An 18,401-nucleotide genomic window follows, 5' to 3' on the forward strand; every position below is an offset into this window, starting at 1 on the left:
TTATAGGAATTCAGTATGAAAAAACAACTCTCTAATATCTAGGTAAAGGTACACTGGCTAATTTGAGACAGGCTAGAAGAAAATATTTAATTGCCATCAAGAAACAACTAAGTTACAACTTAAAGACTTCTAAGCTTAAAACTAACTTTTTGAGATCTCTAATATGTTCCCTACTTCCTAATTTCAGGAATATTAAGTATTAGCACAAATTCGTATTTATGAACAAGAAAGGTCACAGCTCCTAAGCTAATTATGTTTTCTCATTTCCAAGATTAAGAGTTAAGTGGGGGGTGGGGGATACAATACAGGGATAGAAGAAAAAGAAAACTCCACAAAAAAGGTGCTCAAGAGCAACCCCAAGAGGAGTATGCCAAGAAAAATCACAGATTAAACCTAAAATTCACTAAATTTTAGCAGGCAGGAAAAAGTTAAAATTTAGACTACCATATTAGCAGAAAGGTAACAGCAATGTCTAACATCACTCCTTTAATGGAAGGCACGGTTTTAGAGACTATTCTATTGAACTATTTTTTAAAAAATGGTTCATAATCAATATTCCTTATAAAAAAATTAAATCTTTTTCCGGATTAACGCAAGGTACAAAGGGAAATAAAGTAAACCAAAATTGGAAAAGTGTCTAAATCAACCACATCAGCTAACAGTAATCATCCCTAAAGAGATATGCTTTTCTTCTTGAGAAAGTTAAAGTCTTACTTAAAATCTTTGCAATCGGCATCCATTCCATTTGGCAAACCTCTGCCATTTATTTTAGAATCATCATCATCTCCTTGTTTAAGATCTCTGTTTTGGTCCTCCTCAAATGGAGAAGCCTTGCCTTTTTGATCTCCTTTCTCAGGTCCATCTGTTTCAGCATCTCTAGTGCCCTGAAGAAAAAGAATCTGTTTGATTCTGAATATGTAATAGAACACAAAAAAAGGCACCATAAGGTGACCTAAAACTACACTATAGTGCACATAAACAACAAAAACATTGAACCTTATTTTACTTTCATAATCAACTAATTTATCAAAGGCCAAAAAACTGAGCACAAAACAGTGATTTATAACAGAAGAGCTAAGGCAACCTTAACTATAGCGGGGCTGGAAGAGCAGTAACACCACAGAAGAGATAATATTTTACTTAATGCATAATTTTGTTCGGTTACATTCACATCAAGCACTACCATAAGTAAGCAATTTTAATCTTGCAAATTATGTTTTTTAATTCATATAATTTGATTTTTGTAACATGGCTAAGATTATATTCCCAGTGGTTCTACTATTTCATCTATTTCAGGAAGTGGCCAAAAAAAGAAAACAAGAGCTCCAATAAGTTATAAAATTTCCTTTAGCTCTTGGGAAAAAACAGAAAAATAAACTGACTTAAAGATAACCAAAAAACCACTGAGTAATTATTAAATATTTCTTTATTCAAAATACTTACAAAAGTTCCCTTCCTAAATCGAGAATCCAATTTATCAGCAGGAGAAGAACTTAATACATATTCTACCATGCTCACACCAAGGCCTCCACTTTCTGATCGCGGAGACAGTATTGCATTTACTTCACTGTTTCCATGAAAACCCTGTCCAGATCTTCTCTGTACCATAATAGGCTGGGACATTGAATGGTCTGTTTGGAAGAAAGAACACAATTACACGTTTGTACTTTTAAGCTAACCAAAATTTATTTACATTAATATATTGAAGTACAAAAACTCAGCATAGAATTTGCAACTATGTGGATGGAACTGGAGGGTTATTATGCTAAGTGAAGTTAGTCAAAGACAAAAATCATAGGACTTCACTCATATGAGGACTTTAACAGACAAAACAGATGAACATAAGGGAAGGGAAACAAAAATAATATAAAAACAGGGAGGGGGACAAAGCATAAGAGACTCATAAATATGGAGAACAAACAGAAGGTTACTGGAAGGGGTGCGGGAGGCGGGATGGGCTAAATGTGTAAGGGGCATTAAGGAATCTATTCCTGAAATCATTGTTGCACTGTATGTTAACTAATTTGGATGTAAATTTAAAAAATTAAATTAAATTTAAAAAGAACCCAGGAAAAATAAATAAATAAATAAAAGGTTATTGGCTCTACCTTAAAAAAACAAAACAAAGGGCGCCTGGGTGGCTCGGTCGGTTAAGCGTCCCACTTCGGCTCAGGTCACGATCTCACAGTCCGTGAGTTCGAGCCCTGCGTCGGGCTCTGTGCTGACAGCTCGGAGCCTGGAGCCTGTTTCATATTCTGTGTCTCCCTCTCTCTCTGCCCCTCCCCTGTACATGCTCTGCCTCTCTCTGTCTCAAAAATAAATAAACGTTAAAAAAAAATTAAAAAACAAAACAAAACCCCTCAGCATATTGTTTTTATAATCTTTACAAAAAGCTCTTCAGGGGTGCCTAGGTGCCTCAGGTCATGATCTCTAGTTTTTGAGTTCGAGCCCCTAGTTGGGCTCTGTGCTGACAGCTCAGAGCCTGGGGCCTGCTTCAGATTCTATGTCTCCCTCTCATGGTCTCTCTCTGCCCCTCCTCACTCCCACTCACACTCTGTCTCGCTCCCCTAAAATTAAACAAACATTTAAAAAAAATTTTTTTTTAAAGGCTCTTCATATTCACTGGCCTAGGCACATTTCTTGGGAATACAGATAGAGCCATTTGGTAAAAAATAAAAATAAAAATAAAAATAAAAATAAGTAAAAGCTGATGTGAAGCCAGTCAAACCAGAAAGGTCAAGGGAGACAAACATTGAAGTGAAGGCTCAGCTGCCTGTAAGCATCTCACTAAAATGTTAAAGCTCTCTTTGTGATTCATACTAATTCAAAACAAAAACCTTTAAAAGTAAAACCTAGAAGAATAAAAATAACTCCTAAATTGGCAGAGGCACTCCTCAAGCTCAGTTATGTACTGGACAGATTTCAGAACACAAGGCTGTACCACTATAAACACAAACAAATAAGTTTGAAAAAATCAGTTCAGGGGCCCCTGGGTGGCTCAGTCGGTCTCTCGGTTTCAGCTCAGGTCATGATCTCATGGTTTCATGGGTTTGAGCCCTGTATCCAACTCTGCCCTGACAGTGCAGAGTCTCCTTGGGATTCTCTCTCTTCCTCTCTAACCCTCTCCTGCTCACGCTGTCTCTGTCTCTCTCAAATAAATAAAACTTAAAAAAAAGAAAAAAATCAGTTAATATCACAGAATTTTCTCTTGGTGTAAAACCTGTCGCCTGAAGATTATTTTTAAAAATCCCTTCTAGTTTAAAACTTTCCCATTTATTTTTAACAAAAAAACATTCACCTGATATGAGTGCCCTTTCTACATTGTTTTTAGGACAAAAAGGAAAAGCAGTATTTAAGATTAGAGAACAAATGGGATACAACTATAATTAAACAGTTGAGGCAACTTTTTAGATCTGCCAAAAAAAAAAATTGTAGAAGGAACCAATGAGCTGCCTCTGGTTCATTTGTGATCATATACAATATTCAGTATGAGGTCTAGTCCTTAAAGGGCTGAACTGTAATGGAGGAACTCAGTCATCACTTCATTAACTGTAGGTTTGATTGCTACTTTTGTTAAAGCATATAAAAACACTTCCATTACAGTATCTTTATCCACAAGAGATTAGTCATTATATTTTTTTTCATTCAATCATTCACCCATTCATTCACTAGTTCTAATGTTGATTTATGGCCTCTTGCATATTAGGCATTGTGCTTAGAACAAACATGGCAGTACCTGCCCTCAAAGAGATTATAGTTTTAATAGAAGGTAATCATAATAGAGTAAAAGAGCAGCAGTAAAAATAATCAAGGATACTATGCAAAAATAAAGAAAGGGCATCAATCCTTCTCAATCTTAGAGTGAATCCCAGAAGAAGTGATATGAAGAGTAAAGAGTTAAAGTGAGCAAAAAAAATAGGGAAACATGAAGGTGGAAAAGACAGTTTCAGTTAGAGAAACCAAGCATATGGTAAAGTCTCCTACAGTCATGGAAAGAATCTTTAGATTGACAATTCCTTTAGGACATTATTCCTGCAATTCCTTTATTCATATTTGTACATACTTGGCATTCAATAAATGTTTTTTTATTTTTTTTCAATGTTTATTTTTGAGAGACAGAAACAGAACGTGAGCGAGGGGAGGGGCAGAGAGAGAGAGGGAGACACAGAATCTGAAGCAGGCTCCAGGCTCTGAGCTGTCAGCACAGAGCCAGAAGCAGACTCAAACTCAGGAACCATGAGATCATAACCTGAGCTGAAGTTGGATGCTTAACCGGCTGAGCCACCTGAGCGCCCCCCAATAAATGTTCTATAAACAAAATAATTTCTAAATTTTTCATTCATTTCTAATTTTCACATGTCTCCAGGTAAAGACTAACATTCATCTTCAGAATTTTATCCATACAGCGTAAAAAAAAAAAAAATTTCAAGAGGAAATGATATAAGAAATTCAAAATATAAATCTGACACTAAAAGAAATATATAAATTTGTGGCTTACATGTTTTACTTCTGGTACAAGCTATCCTCCAAATATAACATACCAAAAATATTTCCCAACCACCCATCTTGAAAATAATCTTTCATTACCATGTTGTGCTCAAGATGTTTTCCTTTGGAATGCTTTAAAAAAATATTTGGTTCTGGTAACTAAAGTAATTAACCACTCAACCTTTACAACAAAAATCAAAACATGTCTACCATTCAACTTTTCAAGCACATGTAATTTTAGCAAGGAAAGTGTCTTTTGTGGGAAAAATGTGTCCCAGTCTAAATAATGGAATACTTTAAATTATGAGACCCATGTAATATGGGTTAATTCAAATCCAGAAAAAAAAAAAAATTCTTTGAGGGCAATATCTTATTTACCTTCATATTCTCCAAACCTGGCATATTATATTACATACCGACAAACTTCAAAGAAAATTCCCAGTATTTTTTTTTTTTAATTTTTTTTTCAAGGTTTTTTATTTATTTTTGGGACAGAGAGAGACAGAGCATGAACGGGGGAGGGGCAGAGAGAGAGGGAGACACAGAATCGGAAACAGGCTCCAGGCTCCGAGCTGTCAGCACAGAGCCCGACGCGGGGCTCGAACTCACGGACCGCGAGATCGTGACCTGGCTGAAGTCGGCTGCCTAACCAACTGCGCCACCCAGGCGCCCCGAAAATTCCCAGTATTTTAAGAAAATTTCACTATAAATTAATAGCTAAAGTTTTCAAACTTTCTCAATTTTTACTATAAGAGTATTTATTAATCACTAAAATTATCTAGTACTACCTAACTTTTCAGCAATTATTTTAGTTGAATAAACAAATTTAAATATGAAAGTTTTTCAACTAATAATTTTTTTTTAATTTACATCCAAATTAGTTAGCATACAGTGCAACAATGATTTCAAGGGTAGATTCCTTAATGCCCCTTACCCATTTAGCCCATCCCCCATCCTATACCCCCTCCAGTAACCCTCTGTTTGTTCTCCATATTTATGAGTCTCTTCTGTTTTGTCCCCCTCCCTGTTTTTATATTATTTTTGTTTCCTTTCCCTTGGGTTCATCTGTTTTGTCTCTTAAAGTCCTCATATGAGTGAAGTCATATGATTTTTGTCTTTCTCTAATTTCACTTAGCATAATACCCTCCAGTTCCATCCATGTAGCTGCAAATGGCAAGATTTCATTCTTTTTGATTGCCGAGTAATACTCCACTGTGTGTGTGTGTGTGTGTGTGTATAAAATATACGTAATGTTATATATATATGTGTGTATGTGTATACACGCACGCACACACACACACACACATATATATATACATACATATACACATATATACCACATCGTTTTTATCCATTCATCCATCAATGGACATTTGGGCCCTTCCATACTTTGGTTATTGTTGATAGTGCTGCTATAAACACTGGGGTGCATGTGTCCCTTCGAAACAGCTAGCCTTTATCCCTTGGATAAATACCTAGTAGTGCAATTGCTACGGTAGTTCTATTTTTAATTTTTTGAGGAACCTCCATAGTGTTTTCCAGAGTGGCTGCACCAGCTTGCATTCCCAATATAAAAGACTTTAAACCTTTTAATGTATTTTAATGATTTGTAGAATAAACACCTGGTAATTTACACTCAAAATTTAAGGTTAATTTGATAATTATCCAGAAATTTGTTCAGAAATTTGTTTTGATCTTAATTTGGTAATTTTGTGTAGCTTTCACAAGCTGCAATGAATTGTTATAAAAAGAGAAAACTTATTTGTAAAATACATGTTGACAGTTGCATGTGTATATATCTCAAATTTTACTAATGAGAAACATTTCAAAATATAATCAGTACTACTTTAAGAATAAGGCCATGCTCTGTAATTTACCCATCAATACAGTTACTTCCGTGAACTGTACTCCTTCATACCAGTTCCTTCTCCCTTAACAGTTTCTTGGTTTCTAAGTCTCTCTCCATTACTTGTGGATATCAAAAACATTCAAAGTCTGCTTCCTTTCTGTGGATTTACCTTACTCAGAGAGTTTACTTCCTTTCTGGGTATGGCAAATGTCTAATAAAGCTAGACTGAGCTGCAATTAGATAAATCAGTCGCTGTCCTCTAATACAATTTATGATTGAAAATCCCTATTGTTAATGTGTTGTCTTTTAATGGGAACTCAGAATTTTATAATCAGAGTTAACTTCATTTTTTTTAAAGATCTCATCTTTAAGCAATCTCTATACCCAACAAACTCACAACCCTGAGATCATGAGTTGCACATTCCACAGACTAAGCCAACCAGGCACCCCAGAGTTAACTTCAAATAAAAACTTTGTAACATACTTCACCGTGACAAACACTTCTAATTGTTAAGTAGATCATTAGATAAGGGCTAATAAAAAATGCGCATTAACAAAAAATGTGCATTACAATGACTTACAAAATCTTCAACAAAGACTTCACAAATTTGCTCCAAATATTGTCTGGGGGTTAACAGGGTTTTGAAAATTTCAAGTAAACTCATAATTCTTACACATACACCAATAACTTACGAGAAGTTCCCCATGCAGTCTCTCTCCATTCATCATCCCCAAGAAATATGCCTTTTTGTCCATCTTTTGTTGAATCATCAGGTTCCCAAAACTTTTTGGTAGGCAAAAGCTATTTGGGAGGGAAAAAATGATTAATTTAAGTATCATTCTGATTACAAATTTATTCTAATTCTACATAGGTGAAAGCAACTTACCACTGGCATGTACAAGTTAGTTTTCAATGCTAAGGAAAATTCAGGGTGAACTATTTTCTAATTTGTATTGTTAATGATAAAATAACTCCTCACTTATGTTTGGGTACTGGCTCTAATAATTCTAGACCTGAACACTAATCAAAATCCACTTTGGACTTTTCTATACTTTTTTAAAAGGTTTTACCATCATGTGATTTTCTTTATAAATTTTTTCAAAAAACTTACTATGTTTCTTATTCAATATAGATAATACAATAAAAACATCTATACAAAAAAGGAAAACTTTTCCTTTACTTCCAAATACTGCCCTTGGATCACCTCTTATCCCACAGCTTCCATGGCAGAAAATATATTTTCACTTTTACTTCACTTATTCAATGGAAGTATGTGACATATATAGCACATAAAAACTGTGTTGACACAATGATTCACAAATTATTCAATATGTACATTTTGGCTAATTCCTAATGATACTTTATTACTCATCCAAGCCTCTCCTCTCTACTTTCCCTGACACTCAGAGAAGATGGACTGGGGAGATGTTTGAAAAGTACAGACCGTTTTGTTTTTCTGTACGTGGCATTTTAAGTTAAGTACTCCTAAGATCTCCTCCCTCTCAGCCCATAATTAGGTACCCAGTGTTCCAGGGCTCATAATTAAACCTGTATATACTTCTATCACTAAGCTTTTACCTGTGTTTGTCTCCTTAAGGCATAGTAACCTTATTTTTAGAGAGTTCACAAACATACAAACTAAATGTAATAAAATGAACGTAGTAAAACCTGAATTGAGTCTGAGAAATAAAATAAAACGGGGGGGGGGGGGGAGGGTTGAAAGTGTGAGTAGAAGGGGAGGAAGATACAGTAAATCATGAACAAAGGCACAACCTGATAAACTGCACTGTGTGTACAACAAGGTATGAGATGGATGAACAGATGTGGGAATGTCAAAGCTAATGCTGGTAAAACTTTCTAGGTCAGATTCTCAGAAGCCTTAAAGATAAGCTAAGAAATTGCACATTTCACCAACGTAAAGGGAATTCAGAGAGGTTAAGAGTGACATTATGTTTTAGAAAACAACTCAAGTTATAAGCTTTAAGAATAATGGATAGTCTAGACGACAGGCAAGGAAACCAGTTTAGCAGAATTACAGCAGGGCCAAGATGGTAGAAGTAAAACAGGTGGTACTAACCCAAAGAACTGAAAAAACAACATGGTTTGAGAGACATTTAGCACAGTCAGTATGAGTATGATTACAAATGGGGAAGGGATTAATAAAAAGGATACACTTTTTAAATTTGGATAATAAGCTAAATGGTAGCACTATTAACTAAAACAAAAAGCCAGAAGCAGCTCTGAAGGCAGGAGGAAAAGTCCAATTTGGGCATGTTCCCAATCTACAGATTTTTTTTTTTTTTGCTAAATATATTTAATTTTAAAGGAAACCAGCTTCTACTAATTTTAAAAAGAAAAGTTTTTCCATGTTAGGATCACCCTGGGCTGCAAATGATTTTTACTTAAAGCACATTTTAAACAATAATCTGCTCTAACAAAGATCCAGCAAAATGCAACCTCTGTTCCTTCATACGCTTTTTTTAAAAATCACTATAAAAGGTTCATGTAAATATTCAAACAAAATGTAAAGTTGATAATACTAAAACACTGCAACTTGATATATTTAAATAATTGAACATGTATGCATAGCAAAACCCAAGTTAATACTTTAAAATGTCATTAAAAATTGGTTTCTGAGAGAATAAAGAAATGTTTTATCCATACATCATGAAAAAAAGTTTCAATATCAAAATAATAGTAACAAAGAAACTGAGGGTAAAGTTTTAGAAACTTAATAGAAACAGTCACAGAAATGGCTGAAACTAACCTAAAGTAACAGAAATAACAATCCCTTTGAGGAAGTCTTTGTGATAAAGTTCTGTGTAGTGCTTTAGTAGAGAAGCTCATAAATTACTGCTTTAAAACACAACTAGAGGGGGTGCCCGGGTGGCTCAGTCGGTTGGGCATCCGACTTCAGCTCAGGTCATGATATCACAGCTCCTGAGTTCGAGCCCCACGTCAGATTCTGTGCCAACACTTGGGAGGCTGGAGCCTGCTTCAGATTTGGGTCTCCCCCTCTCTCTCTGCCCCTCCCCTGCTCGTGCTTTGTCTCTCTCAAATATAAACATTTAAAAAAAATTAAAAACAAAAACTGTATTAAGCACTTATCCAATGTGCCTACTTTTTGCCAAACACTGTGCTATGAATATCTTCATTTTGCAAACATTTATTAAGTTATCATGCACAGGAGTTAGTAAAATTAATACCTCTCCTAACAAAGGCCTATACCAACATTCTACAAACAACGTTCTGTGACAGTTTAGACACTGATTTGAAATACTTTCAGAGAAACTACTAGCTTGTAACCAAGAAAAGTTAAAATGAACTGAATACAGGGGAAGGCAACAATTCAAGATAGACCATTTAGGGGGAAAAAAATGTAGGCAGTACACTGGCTGCAATAGCAATAAAATTAGAGATTTGCCCCTGGAGACTCTTTTACGGTAGTAGAAAGGGGGAAGCATATTATAGAAAACAAGGGTTAAGAGATCTTAAAGATCTGCAAGATATATTATCCAGTACTACTTCATATTCGTTCCCAATTTCACAAAAACTTTAAACCAAGGTCAAGCAACTCAGTATATCTTGTTAACCTACACCTCTGTCTTTCCAACTCAGAAATGATTGGGTGAACATACAAATTCATCCCCCAAACTGTCCACCATTTTACTAGTTCTTTCCTTCAAGAAGCATTTATGGCTTGCCCTCTCCATCTTCAAAAATAGCAGTACGGGGAGCCTGGGTGGCTCAGTCGGGTGAGCGTCCGACTTCGGCCCAGGTCACAATCTTGCGGTTTGTCAGTTGGAGCCCCGCGTCAGGCTCTGTGCTTGGAGCCTGGAGCCTGCTTCTGATTCTGTGTCTCCCTGTCTCTCTGTTCCTCCCCTGTCTGTCCCTGTCTCTCTCAAAAATAAACATTAAAAATAAATAAATAAATAAATAAATAAATAAATAAAGCAGTCAACACTTTCACATACTGCCTCAAAATAAGTAATAAATTCCTACAAGAATCTATACTATGAGGTACACTTACATTTCAGATTAATACCAATTACTACATAAAAATCACAAAACCAACCAAATTAACATAATCCCAAGAATTAATAGGATGTAAAGGCTTTATGTCTACAATATGGTGTTTTAAATTAAGATGTTCATGTAATATCCAAACTGGGACACTTCTGAGGAAGGGGGTGCTATTAATAATTATGCCATGACACCAGATATGTATCTGGACTATCTGGTCAAATTACGATGTTAAGGTGACTCTCTTCAAAGACAGGCATAGATGCTAATAACTAAATGTGTATGTAGAAAACAAAAGACAAGGTAATTCCCTTGAACCCCACAATGGCGCTTTTCCAGACTTTAATTTTTTCTATTAATAAAAGACAGCAATACTTCTTCATTTTTTCAAATCATACCACTTCCCCAGATCTTCTCCATTTCTAATACTTTAATCACCACAACCATTAGATGTCATCACTTCCAATAGGAAGCAGTACTGTAAATAGTCAAGGCGCTCATCAGTTTATGCTATTCAATCACTACTATATACCATCTTGGGCCAGTTAACCATTCTGAGCTTCAATCTCCTCATCTGTAAGAATAATAACGATACTTTTATAGTATATTTCATATTTCATAGAAATGAGGCTAAAATGAAATAGCGTAAGTAAACTGCTTAGAATAGTACCAAGCATATAGCAGACACAAATTAGATCTCTTTGCTACAAAAATAGGAACCTTTTAATATTTATTATAAAACATAACAAACTGGCCAGCAACATTTAACTGGCTGATTATTTTAAAGGACTCTGATATTACTATTCAATACAAAAGTCTTATCTATAGTTATTTGCCTTCTTTTTCCAATTCATTTGAGTATCATAGGAGGGACATGAAACAAAGAATAGATGCCTAATACCGTCCCATCCTGCACAAGGAATCAGAACCAAGGTTACACACATGGCTAATAAATGGCAGCAATAGGATTTGAACACATCGCCTGTATAATTCTAAAGCCCATTCTCTTTATACCTGCCATGGAAGATGGTTCTTTTCAATCATAGTCTAATTCATCAATATTTCTGAAAATTACCAGCATTAGACCACGACTAGATATAATAAAAAAGCTTAGGGGTGCCTGGGTGGCTCATTGGTTAACCGCCCGAATCCTGGTATCAGCTCAGGTCATGATCTCACAGTTCACGGGATCGAGCCCGCATTGGGCTCTGCACTAACACTGCAGAGCCTACTTGGGATTCTCTCTCTCCCTCTCTCTGCCCCTCCCCCGCAGGCACACGCATGGCATGCTTTCTCTCAAAAATAAGTAAGCATTTTAAAAAGTTTATATTATCATGATATTCACCCCATATAACATGGGCATTCATTATGGTGGATAAAGTTTAAGAATTAAGGTAAAGATTTCTGTAGATAAAACTATGATTGTTATTTAAACACTATTTCAAATAGCTGGCTTCTATTCCAGTTATCCCTAACAGCTCAGATCAGAGCTAGAACATTTGAGAGATATATGTAACTCATACAAAGGTTATTCCTAATACTGTCTTCAAAGAAGTCAATCTTACTCAGAGTCATAGTGATAGTGATAGATTGGAGAGAAAACAGAAGTCTCCTCCCGTATCCAGCATTCCACTTCACCATACCACCTGGGATCTTACTGCATAACATTCTTTAAATATTACTGTGTCAGAAAAGAAAGGAGGGGGCATTATTTATCATACTAAGCTTTGACTATTCCCTAAATAATACACATTAATGCAGGGATTTAAAATTAAATTCTAGGTTCCCTAAAGAATTTCAGGCAGGGGTATCTTTCCCCCTATTTAAAAAATAAACAGGAACATACTGTGTGTGTATATAATAGATTTGTGCCTTTGCACTATAGTTTTAAAACACTATATTAATGAAGCTGAGTCCAACCGCTTATGAATTAGCTTTGTTCTTTTTAAAGCCATATGACACAATACAAATCAGTAAGTCTTTTAACAAAAACATGCTATGGAAAAATATGGAAAGAATGAGTTTATGAATGGATGAATACAGATCTGTTCCCATTTCTGGATGACCAAGTAGAAAAGACTGCCCTTCTGATGGTGGGTCAGTAAAGACATCATGACCTACAAAACCCAGTACATTTGAAAATAGTCCTATATGTAATGCAATATTTGTACATGAGAAATTTACAACAACTTAAGACATAATAAAGAAAATTTGATTTTTGAAGAAAAAGTCAAGAATAGGGCAATCCATTAAAAAAGGATGTCACATTAAAAAATAAACAAGCAATTTTAGAAAACTCAAGAGCCAAAAACTCAGGGCTACTTTTAATTTATTAAAATGAATTCTGGGATAAAACAAAAACAAAAAACCTCACCTGTCAGGAAAGGAGGAGAAGACTGGTGAGAGAGAGACAGGCAAAGAAGGAAATCCCAGAAGGTTCCCTGCTGCCTGTGAGATGAGGAAAGATAGAAAGGCTTGTGGGAGAGAGAACCCAGAGGCAGAAACCTGAGTAGGTTTCTTAGCTATCTCTTAGAGGTAACAGAATTAATTAGTTGGTAAACTGTTAAGAAAAAAAACTTAATTAGTGAATAACAGCTTATTTAAAAATACATTTCTACTGAGTGAAGGTCATAGAAGCACTGACCTACTGTTATCTGCCCAAAAGAGCAGGCAGTCTAAACCCTAGCCACTTTCATTCTGCGTTATCTAAAATTTCCATTAAGAAGGCCTAGATTTAAGTTTAGATTAACATACTGTTCAACCCAGCTTGTCTCTTTTCCAAAAACCTCAAATATACCTCCTCCACCCTCAAATAACTAACCAAACTCTTCCAACTACTGTTTCTGATCATGACATTTTTGTTTAACTGCAAAGATGTCTTTGCATTTATCAAGTGTTATTTAGAAGGGGAGTGGGGAAATGAGCCAATCTGTAAACATATATACAATGTAGATCTAGGAGTAAAGTGCTCGGGGTCTAAAGAGAATTAAGTTAATGGTGTGGCTTTACTTGCCCTTAAAGAAATCACTGAGTTCAAGTTTGTCACAGATCAGGCTGAAACACTGTTCAAACTTGGATTATTTTGCTTTCTAAAGACCAAAGAAAACAAGTAGCAGGGAACAAAACAGAAGCCTTTTTCAACTATTTCTTTTTATACACCCACAGTGTAAATAATGCCTAAGTAGCCACTGCAGTGAAGGTGTAGGGGTTTTTTTTGTTGTTGTTTAACTAAAAAATTATTCCTTCTTTCAAACCTTTCTTAGGGACCAGAATTTTACCTTATACACTAGACTAACAAGTGTACTTTGGCAATACTTATGCTTAAGCACCTTAACTCACCCTTAAATCAGTCCTCTGAAAATGACAAACTCTTTGGAAAACGCTGTTCTGGAGAAGGGAAGGGTTAGCTAGCTGCAGGGTGCCCTCTTGTGGCCCAGAGGAGTGACTGGACTCTTTTTCTGCATCTGAAGAGCACAGCATTGGATGGAGTGAGTCTCATGAAGGTCGCTAATCTACCAAAGTAAAATAATCTCCGGGAGCAAGCAGTTAATTACACATCTCATGTCTGTTCACTGTTATGTTCTATTACCAAAGTCCACACTATGTTAGTACTACAGAACACGACAAAATAAAGATGTGACCACAAGGGTTTTCATAATCAATTAGTTTTCTAAATATTCTTTAGATATATGGAAAACTCAAGCATTTTTTATTCCTTAATTTATGTGATGGTGTAGTTAAATGGGATGCCCCAACAAAAATCATATATTAACAGGACTGATAAAATCTATTAAATTCAGAGTGCTAACTGTGTGCCACTTATTCAAAGCTAACAATCTACAGAAAAGATTAATATAAAACAAACTGTAACAAGTAATAAAGTATGTATAAAGATCTAGGAGAAGTCAGAAGAGGAAGTAATTAATTTTACTGCAGATAGCAATGGGACAACAGATAAGAATCTTTCTCAGTACAGTCTTGTAGAGGATTAGAAGTTTATTAAGCAGTGAACAAGGAGAGATTTTTGGAAGAGAGAATAGTGAACAATCAAGTGTGGCTAAAGCAAACGTCATACATATATAAAACAGCAGGACAAGGATCAAGAAAGGCTCTTTTCTGAGCAAAGTAATTATGGTTCATTATCAAAATATAAAACATTATCTAAACCAAGTCAATCAAATCAATTAGATACAATCTCACTAAAAATTACTACTAGAGGTTTAAAAAAAAAAAAAGTGAAAATCACCACAACTACAGAAGTGTATCATCTGAGATTTAAAAAACCCACATGATGTGGAAGACATAAACACTATTTTCAAGAATATTTATGGTTTAAAAAAAAAGTGTTAAGGGCTCAAAGTGAGGTATATACATTCTTAGTATTCGTAAGTATTTACCTCTCCCATTCCCCGAGATTCTAATGCAAGAGCTTGAAAATCATGATTCATTTCATCCACAGATCAAACCTGTTGAACAAAAACAAAAATCAGTAGAAAGAAAAATTTAAATAGACTGTATCAAGTATTTTTATATTATATTGCTGCTATTACTGCAATTAGCATGAGCAGAGATAGACAAAAACCGATTTCTCTATGAAGATAGATTTCCCTAAATAGAGCACTTAACAGCAATCTACATTAAAATTAAAACCCTGAGGTCAAAGGTTCGTGGGTTATTCTGTGTGCCAAGAAAAACCACTAATGGCTGAGCAAAATAGAAGGTAACAAAGGAAGCAAGCTCAAATACTAAAGTATAGTTAGCCTGTTTTTTATGTTGTTCCAATTATAACATTACTATTTTACATTACTTTAGTTAATATTTTTCAAAATTTCTCAACACTTCCTTATTTGTAGGTCTTCTACCACTGATTTAAAACTTTCCCTCAAAATATGTAAGTGATGATCCAGTTCAATCTCAAAGAAACACATAAATTAATCAGCTGTGGGAGCGATTAAATATTGAAATTTCCTTAAGAGTAGTAACTCCTTTCACTTTGCCTTCTACTAAAACTAAAGTGTATGTTTCTTATCTTTTCATTTCTAACAGTTTAAATTATCATTCATGGGACAATGTGTTGAGTCAGAAGGTCCTTTGCCTTCGAATGTTAAGTACTGCTGGAGAACACCATTCAACACTGAAGCCACTACAAATTCACAGCCTTCAGCTCTTAGGCCTTGCAATACAATCCTATTAATTTCCCCAATAGGTTCTCTCTCTTTAAGACTCCATAGTATTGGACATTACAAAGCACCCCTCCCTTGCTGTAATAATGTTCTCCGTTGCCACTTTCTCTCTCATCATTTTTCCTTCTACTTTCCAACGTGTCCAGTTGCTTTTTCTCAGCCTTCACAGATCCCCTTGTCTCTTCAACTCTAGTGTTCCTTTAGTCCTCTATCCAAGGTGGTATCCTCTCTACCCCTTATCCTGAGCAATCTCATCCACTCTCATCACTTTGAAAACTATATATATGCTTAGGACTCTCACTCAAACATTTGTATTTATAAGCCAAATTTCTCTCTTAAAAATTTCCAAATATCTCCTTCCCATTCCCTGGGCAAAATTCCAACTTTATTCTTCTTCCCCATTTACAGCTTAATTCTTTCCTTTCTTACACCAATATCCAATCACTAATGTCAACCTCCTACCTCACTTAAATCTAACCATTTTCCAGCTGTTTGGTTGTTTACACTACCACCATCTCTTACCTAAAATGACTGTAATTCTGTCTTCCCATCATACACTCTAATCTCCAAATGTAGTCAGTCATCTTTCTGAACTGTACTTTGTCCATGTGATTCCTACATCTTAATCCTTGACTTAAAGATAAAGCTCAAACTCCTTAAGGTGGTTTACAAGGAAATAGAATTAGATTCAAATTATAGTCTGGCAGCTTAGTAAGTAGCTCTATAACTCTGAACAAGTACCCTAAACTGTTTTCTCTCAATTTCTTCATGGGATGGTAACTGGAGCATCTGCCACATGGCTTACTGTGAATTAGAGAACAGGGTACGTAAGTATTCAAAACTTAGCTAATAAAAGGGCACCTGGCTGGTTCAGTTGGTAAAGTATGCAATCTTTTTTAAAATATTTTTCTTTATTTTGAGAGAGCACAAGTGGGGGAGGGGCAGAGAGAGGGGGATAATCTGAAGTGGCCTCTACTCTGACAGCAGCTACCCCAACGTGGGACTTGAACTCATGAATCACAAGATCATGATCTGAGGTGAAGTCAGATGCTCAACTGACTGAGTTACCCAGGTGCCCTGAGCATGCAACTCTTGATCTCAGGGTTGTAAGTTTGAGCCCCACACTGAGTGTAGACCTTACTTAAAAATAAAATCTTTAAAAAAGTCAGCTATTAAAAAAAGCTCTTCAATCTTTTCATCAAATGATACTTGAAAAATAAGATATCCATATGCAAAAAAGTGAACCTCAACACATACCTTACACTTTAATTAAAAAACTAATGGATCATACATCTAAATGTAGTATTATAAGACTTCTAGAAAAACAGAACAGCTATGTGACCTAGTGTTTATGAGGTAAGATCAACATCAAAAGCAGAGTCCATAAAAGAAAAACCAATGTGTAAAAAAATCTGACTTCGTCAATAAAACAGGCTGAACAAAAGACACTGATGATAATGAAAAAACCACAGACTAGGAGAAAAATATTTGGAAATCACAGATCCAATACAGGACTTGTATCCAAATATATTAAAAAACTCTAACAAAATAACAAAAGAACAAACAACCCAATCTAAAAATGAGCAACAAATCTGAACAGATACTATTATCAAAAAACTATATGGATAGCAAATAAGCTATTTCTCTTAACCTGTTAGAAAAGCTGGATTCATTAACAGTTCTCACAAAGTGAACAGGTCATTTCATCCTTTCATTAACTTAGGAACCTTTTACTAGATATCTTCAATGTGTTGGATTTTGTTGAGGAAAAAACGAGTTAAAATACAGTCACTGTTCTCAAAGAGTTTAAATGAGTCACAGGCACTTCCTGGTAATTAGAGGTATAGCTCTTATTAACCTAAACACTCCGGCAGATAACTACAAATTCTGGGCAAATACAAAACAATTTGAAGGCAATGGAAACCAAAAACCCAAACTGGAAGATCATCTACACTTAAAAGAAAAGACTGGCAAAGAGTGAGTTTTTTAAATGGCTTTTTCTCCTGAGAACAGGCCTGGGATTGGAGGTGGGCACCAAAATTCCTACAGAGAATCTAGTCTTAAAAGCTTGAAGAACCAAAGGACAGTTTGGAGCAACCAAAGATGCTAGAAACTGAAGATGGAAGTCTCAGGAAAGAGACAACCAAATTCCGTATATAAATTCTACTCAGATTTTTAGACAATCCCTGAACTATATATCTGTGGAGCAGACTTTGAGCAGCCTAATTAAGGCTACAGACTTATGTCTGTAATGTCTGCTACAGACTACCACAGAAGTCACAGGAATTTGGAGTTTGAGCCCCATTAAACAAAAACAAAAAACCTTCTCAATAGGAACATAACAGAACCTAGAGTACTTTCAATGTACCAATCATAAAGTCTGGAACACAATCTAAAAGTACTAGACATGTACAAACAGGAAAATGAGACCTAGACTAAAGGGAAAAATCAATTAATAAAGACCAAGCCCAAGCTGACCCAACGGTTAGAATTAGCAAGGATCTTAAAACAACTACCGTAACTGTACACAAACATGAAAGAAAAAATATGCTAACAAATTAAAAAATACAAAATTACAACAAAGAAAGCAAACTATAAAAATAACCAAATGGAAATTCTATAACTAAAAAATATCTTTAGGGGTTCCTGGCTCAGTTGGTTAAGCATCTGACTTCAGCTCAGGTCATGACCTCATGGTTCAGGAGTTTGAGCCCCGCCGTCAGGCTCTGTGCTGACAGATCAGAGCCTGGACCCTGCTTCAGATTCTGTGTCTCACTCTCTGCCCCTCCCCCACTCATACTCTGTCTGTTTCTCTTTCTCAAAAAATGAACATTTAAAAATATATATATTTAAAAAT

At 35.4% G+C, this 18,401-nt stretch overlaps 1 protein-coding gene across 12 annotated transcripts in view; it reads right to left on the bottom strand.

The window, feature by feature from the left end:
• PUM2 (pumilio RNA binding family member 2) overlaps window positions 1-18,401 on the bottom strand; it is a 101,961-nt gene that overhangs the window by 63,837 nt on the left and 19,723 nt on the right. For 5 of the 12 annotated variants that reach the window (XM_058682612.1, XM_058682619.1, XM_058682618.1 and 2 more), the window contains exons 2-5: window positions 14,759-14,827; window positions 7,031-7,139; window positions 1,444-1,631; window positions 715-884 (exon numbers count right to left, since the gene is read on the bottom strand). In XM_058682612.1, the coding sequence (XP_058538595.1) occupies window positions 715-884; window positions 1,444-1,631; window positions 7,031-7,139; window positions 14,759-14,809 (518 nt within the window). In that variant the 5' untranslated portion in view covers window positions 14,810-14,827. Of the gene's footprint in view, window positions 1-714; window positions 885-1,443; window positions 1,632-7,017; window positions 7,140-12,735; window positions 12,810-13,700; window positions 13,826-14,758; window positions 14,828-18,401 lie in introns of all 12 variants that reach the window. The other 7 variants (XM_058682610.1, XM_058682608.1, XM_058682609.1 and 4 more) reach the window with 4 other exon arrangements.

This window comes from Neofelis nebulosa, chromosome 9 (genome assembly GCF_028018385.1).
Source record: "Neofelis nebulosa isolate mNeoNeb1 chromosome 9, mNeoNeb1.pri, whole genome shotgun sequence".
Taxonomy (NCBI): domain Eukaryota; kingdom Metazoa; phylum Chordata; class Mammalia; order Carnivora; family Felidae; genus Neofelis; species Neofelis nebulosa.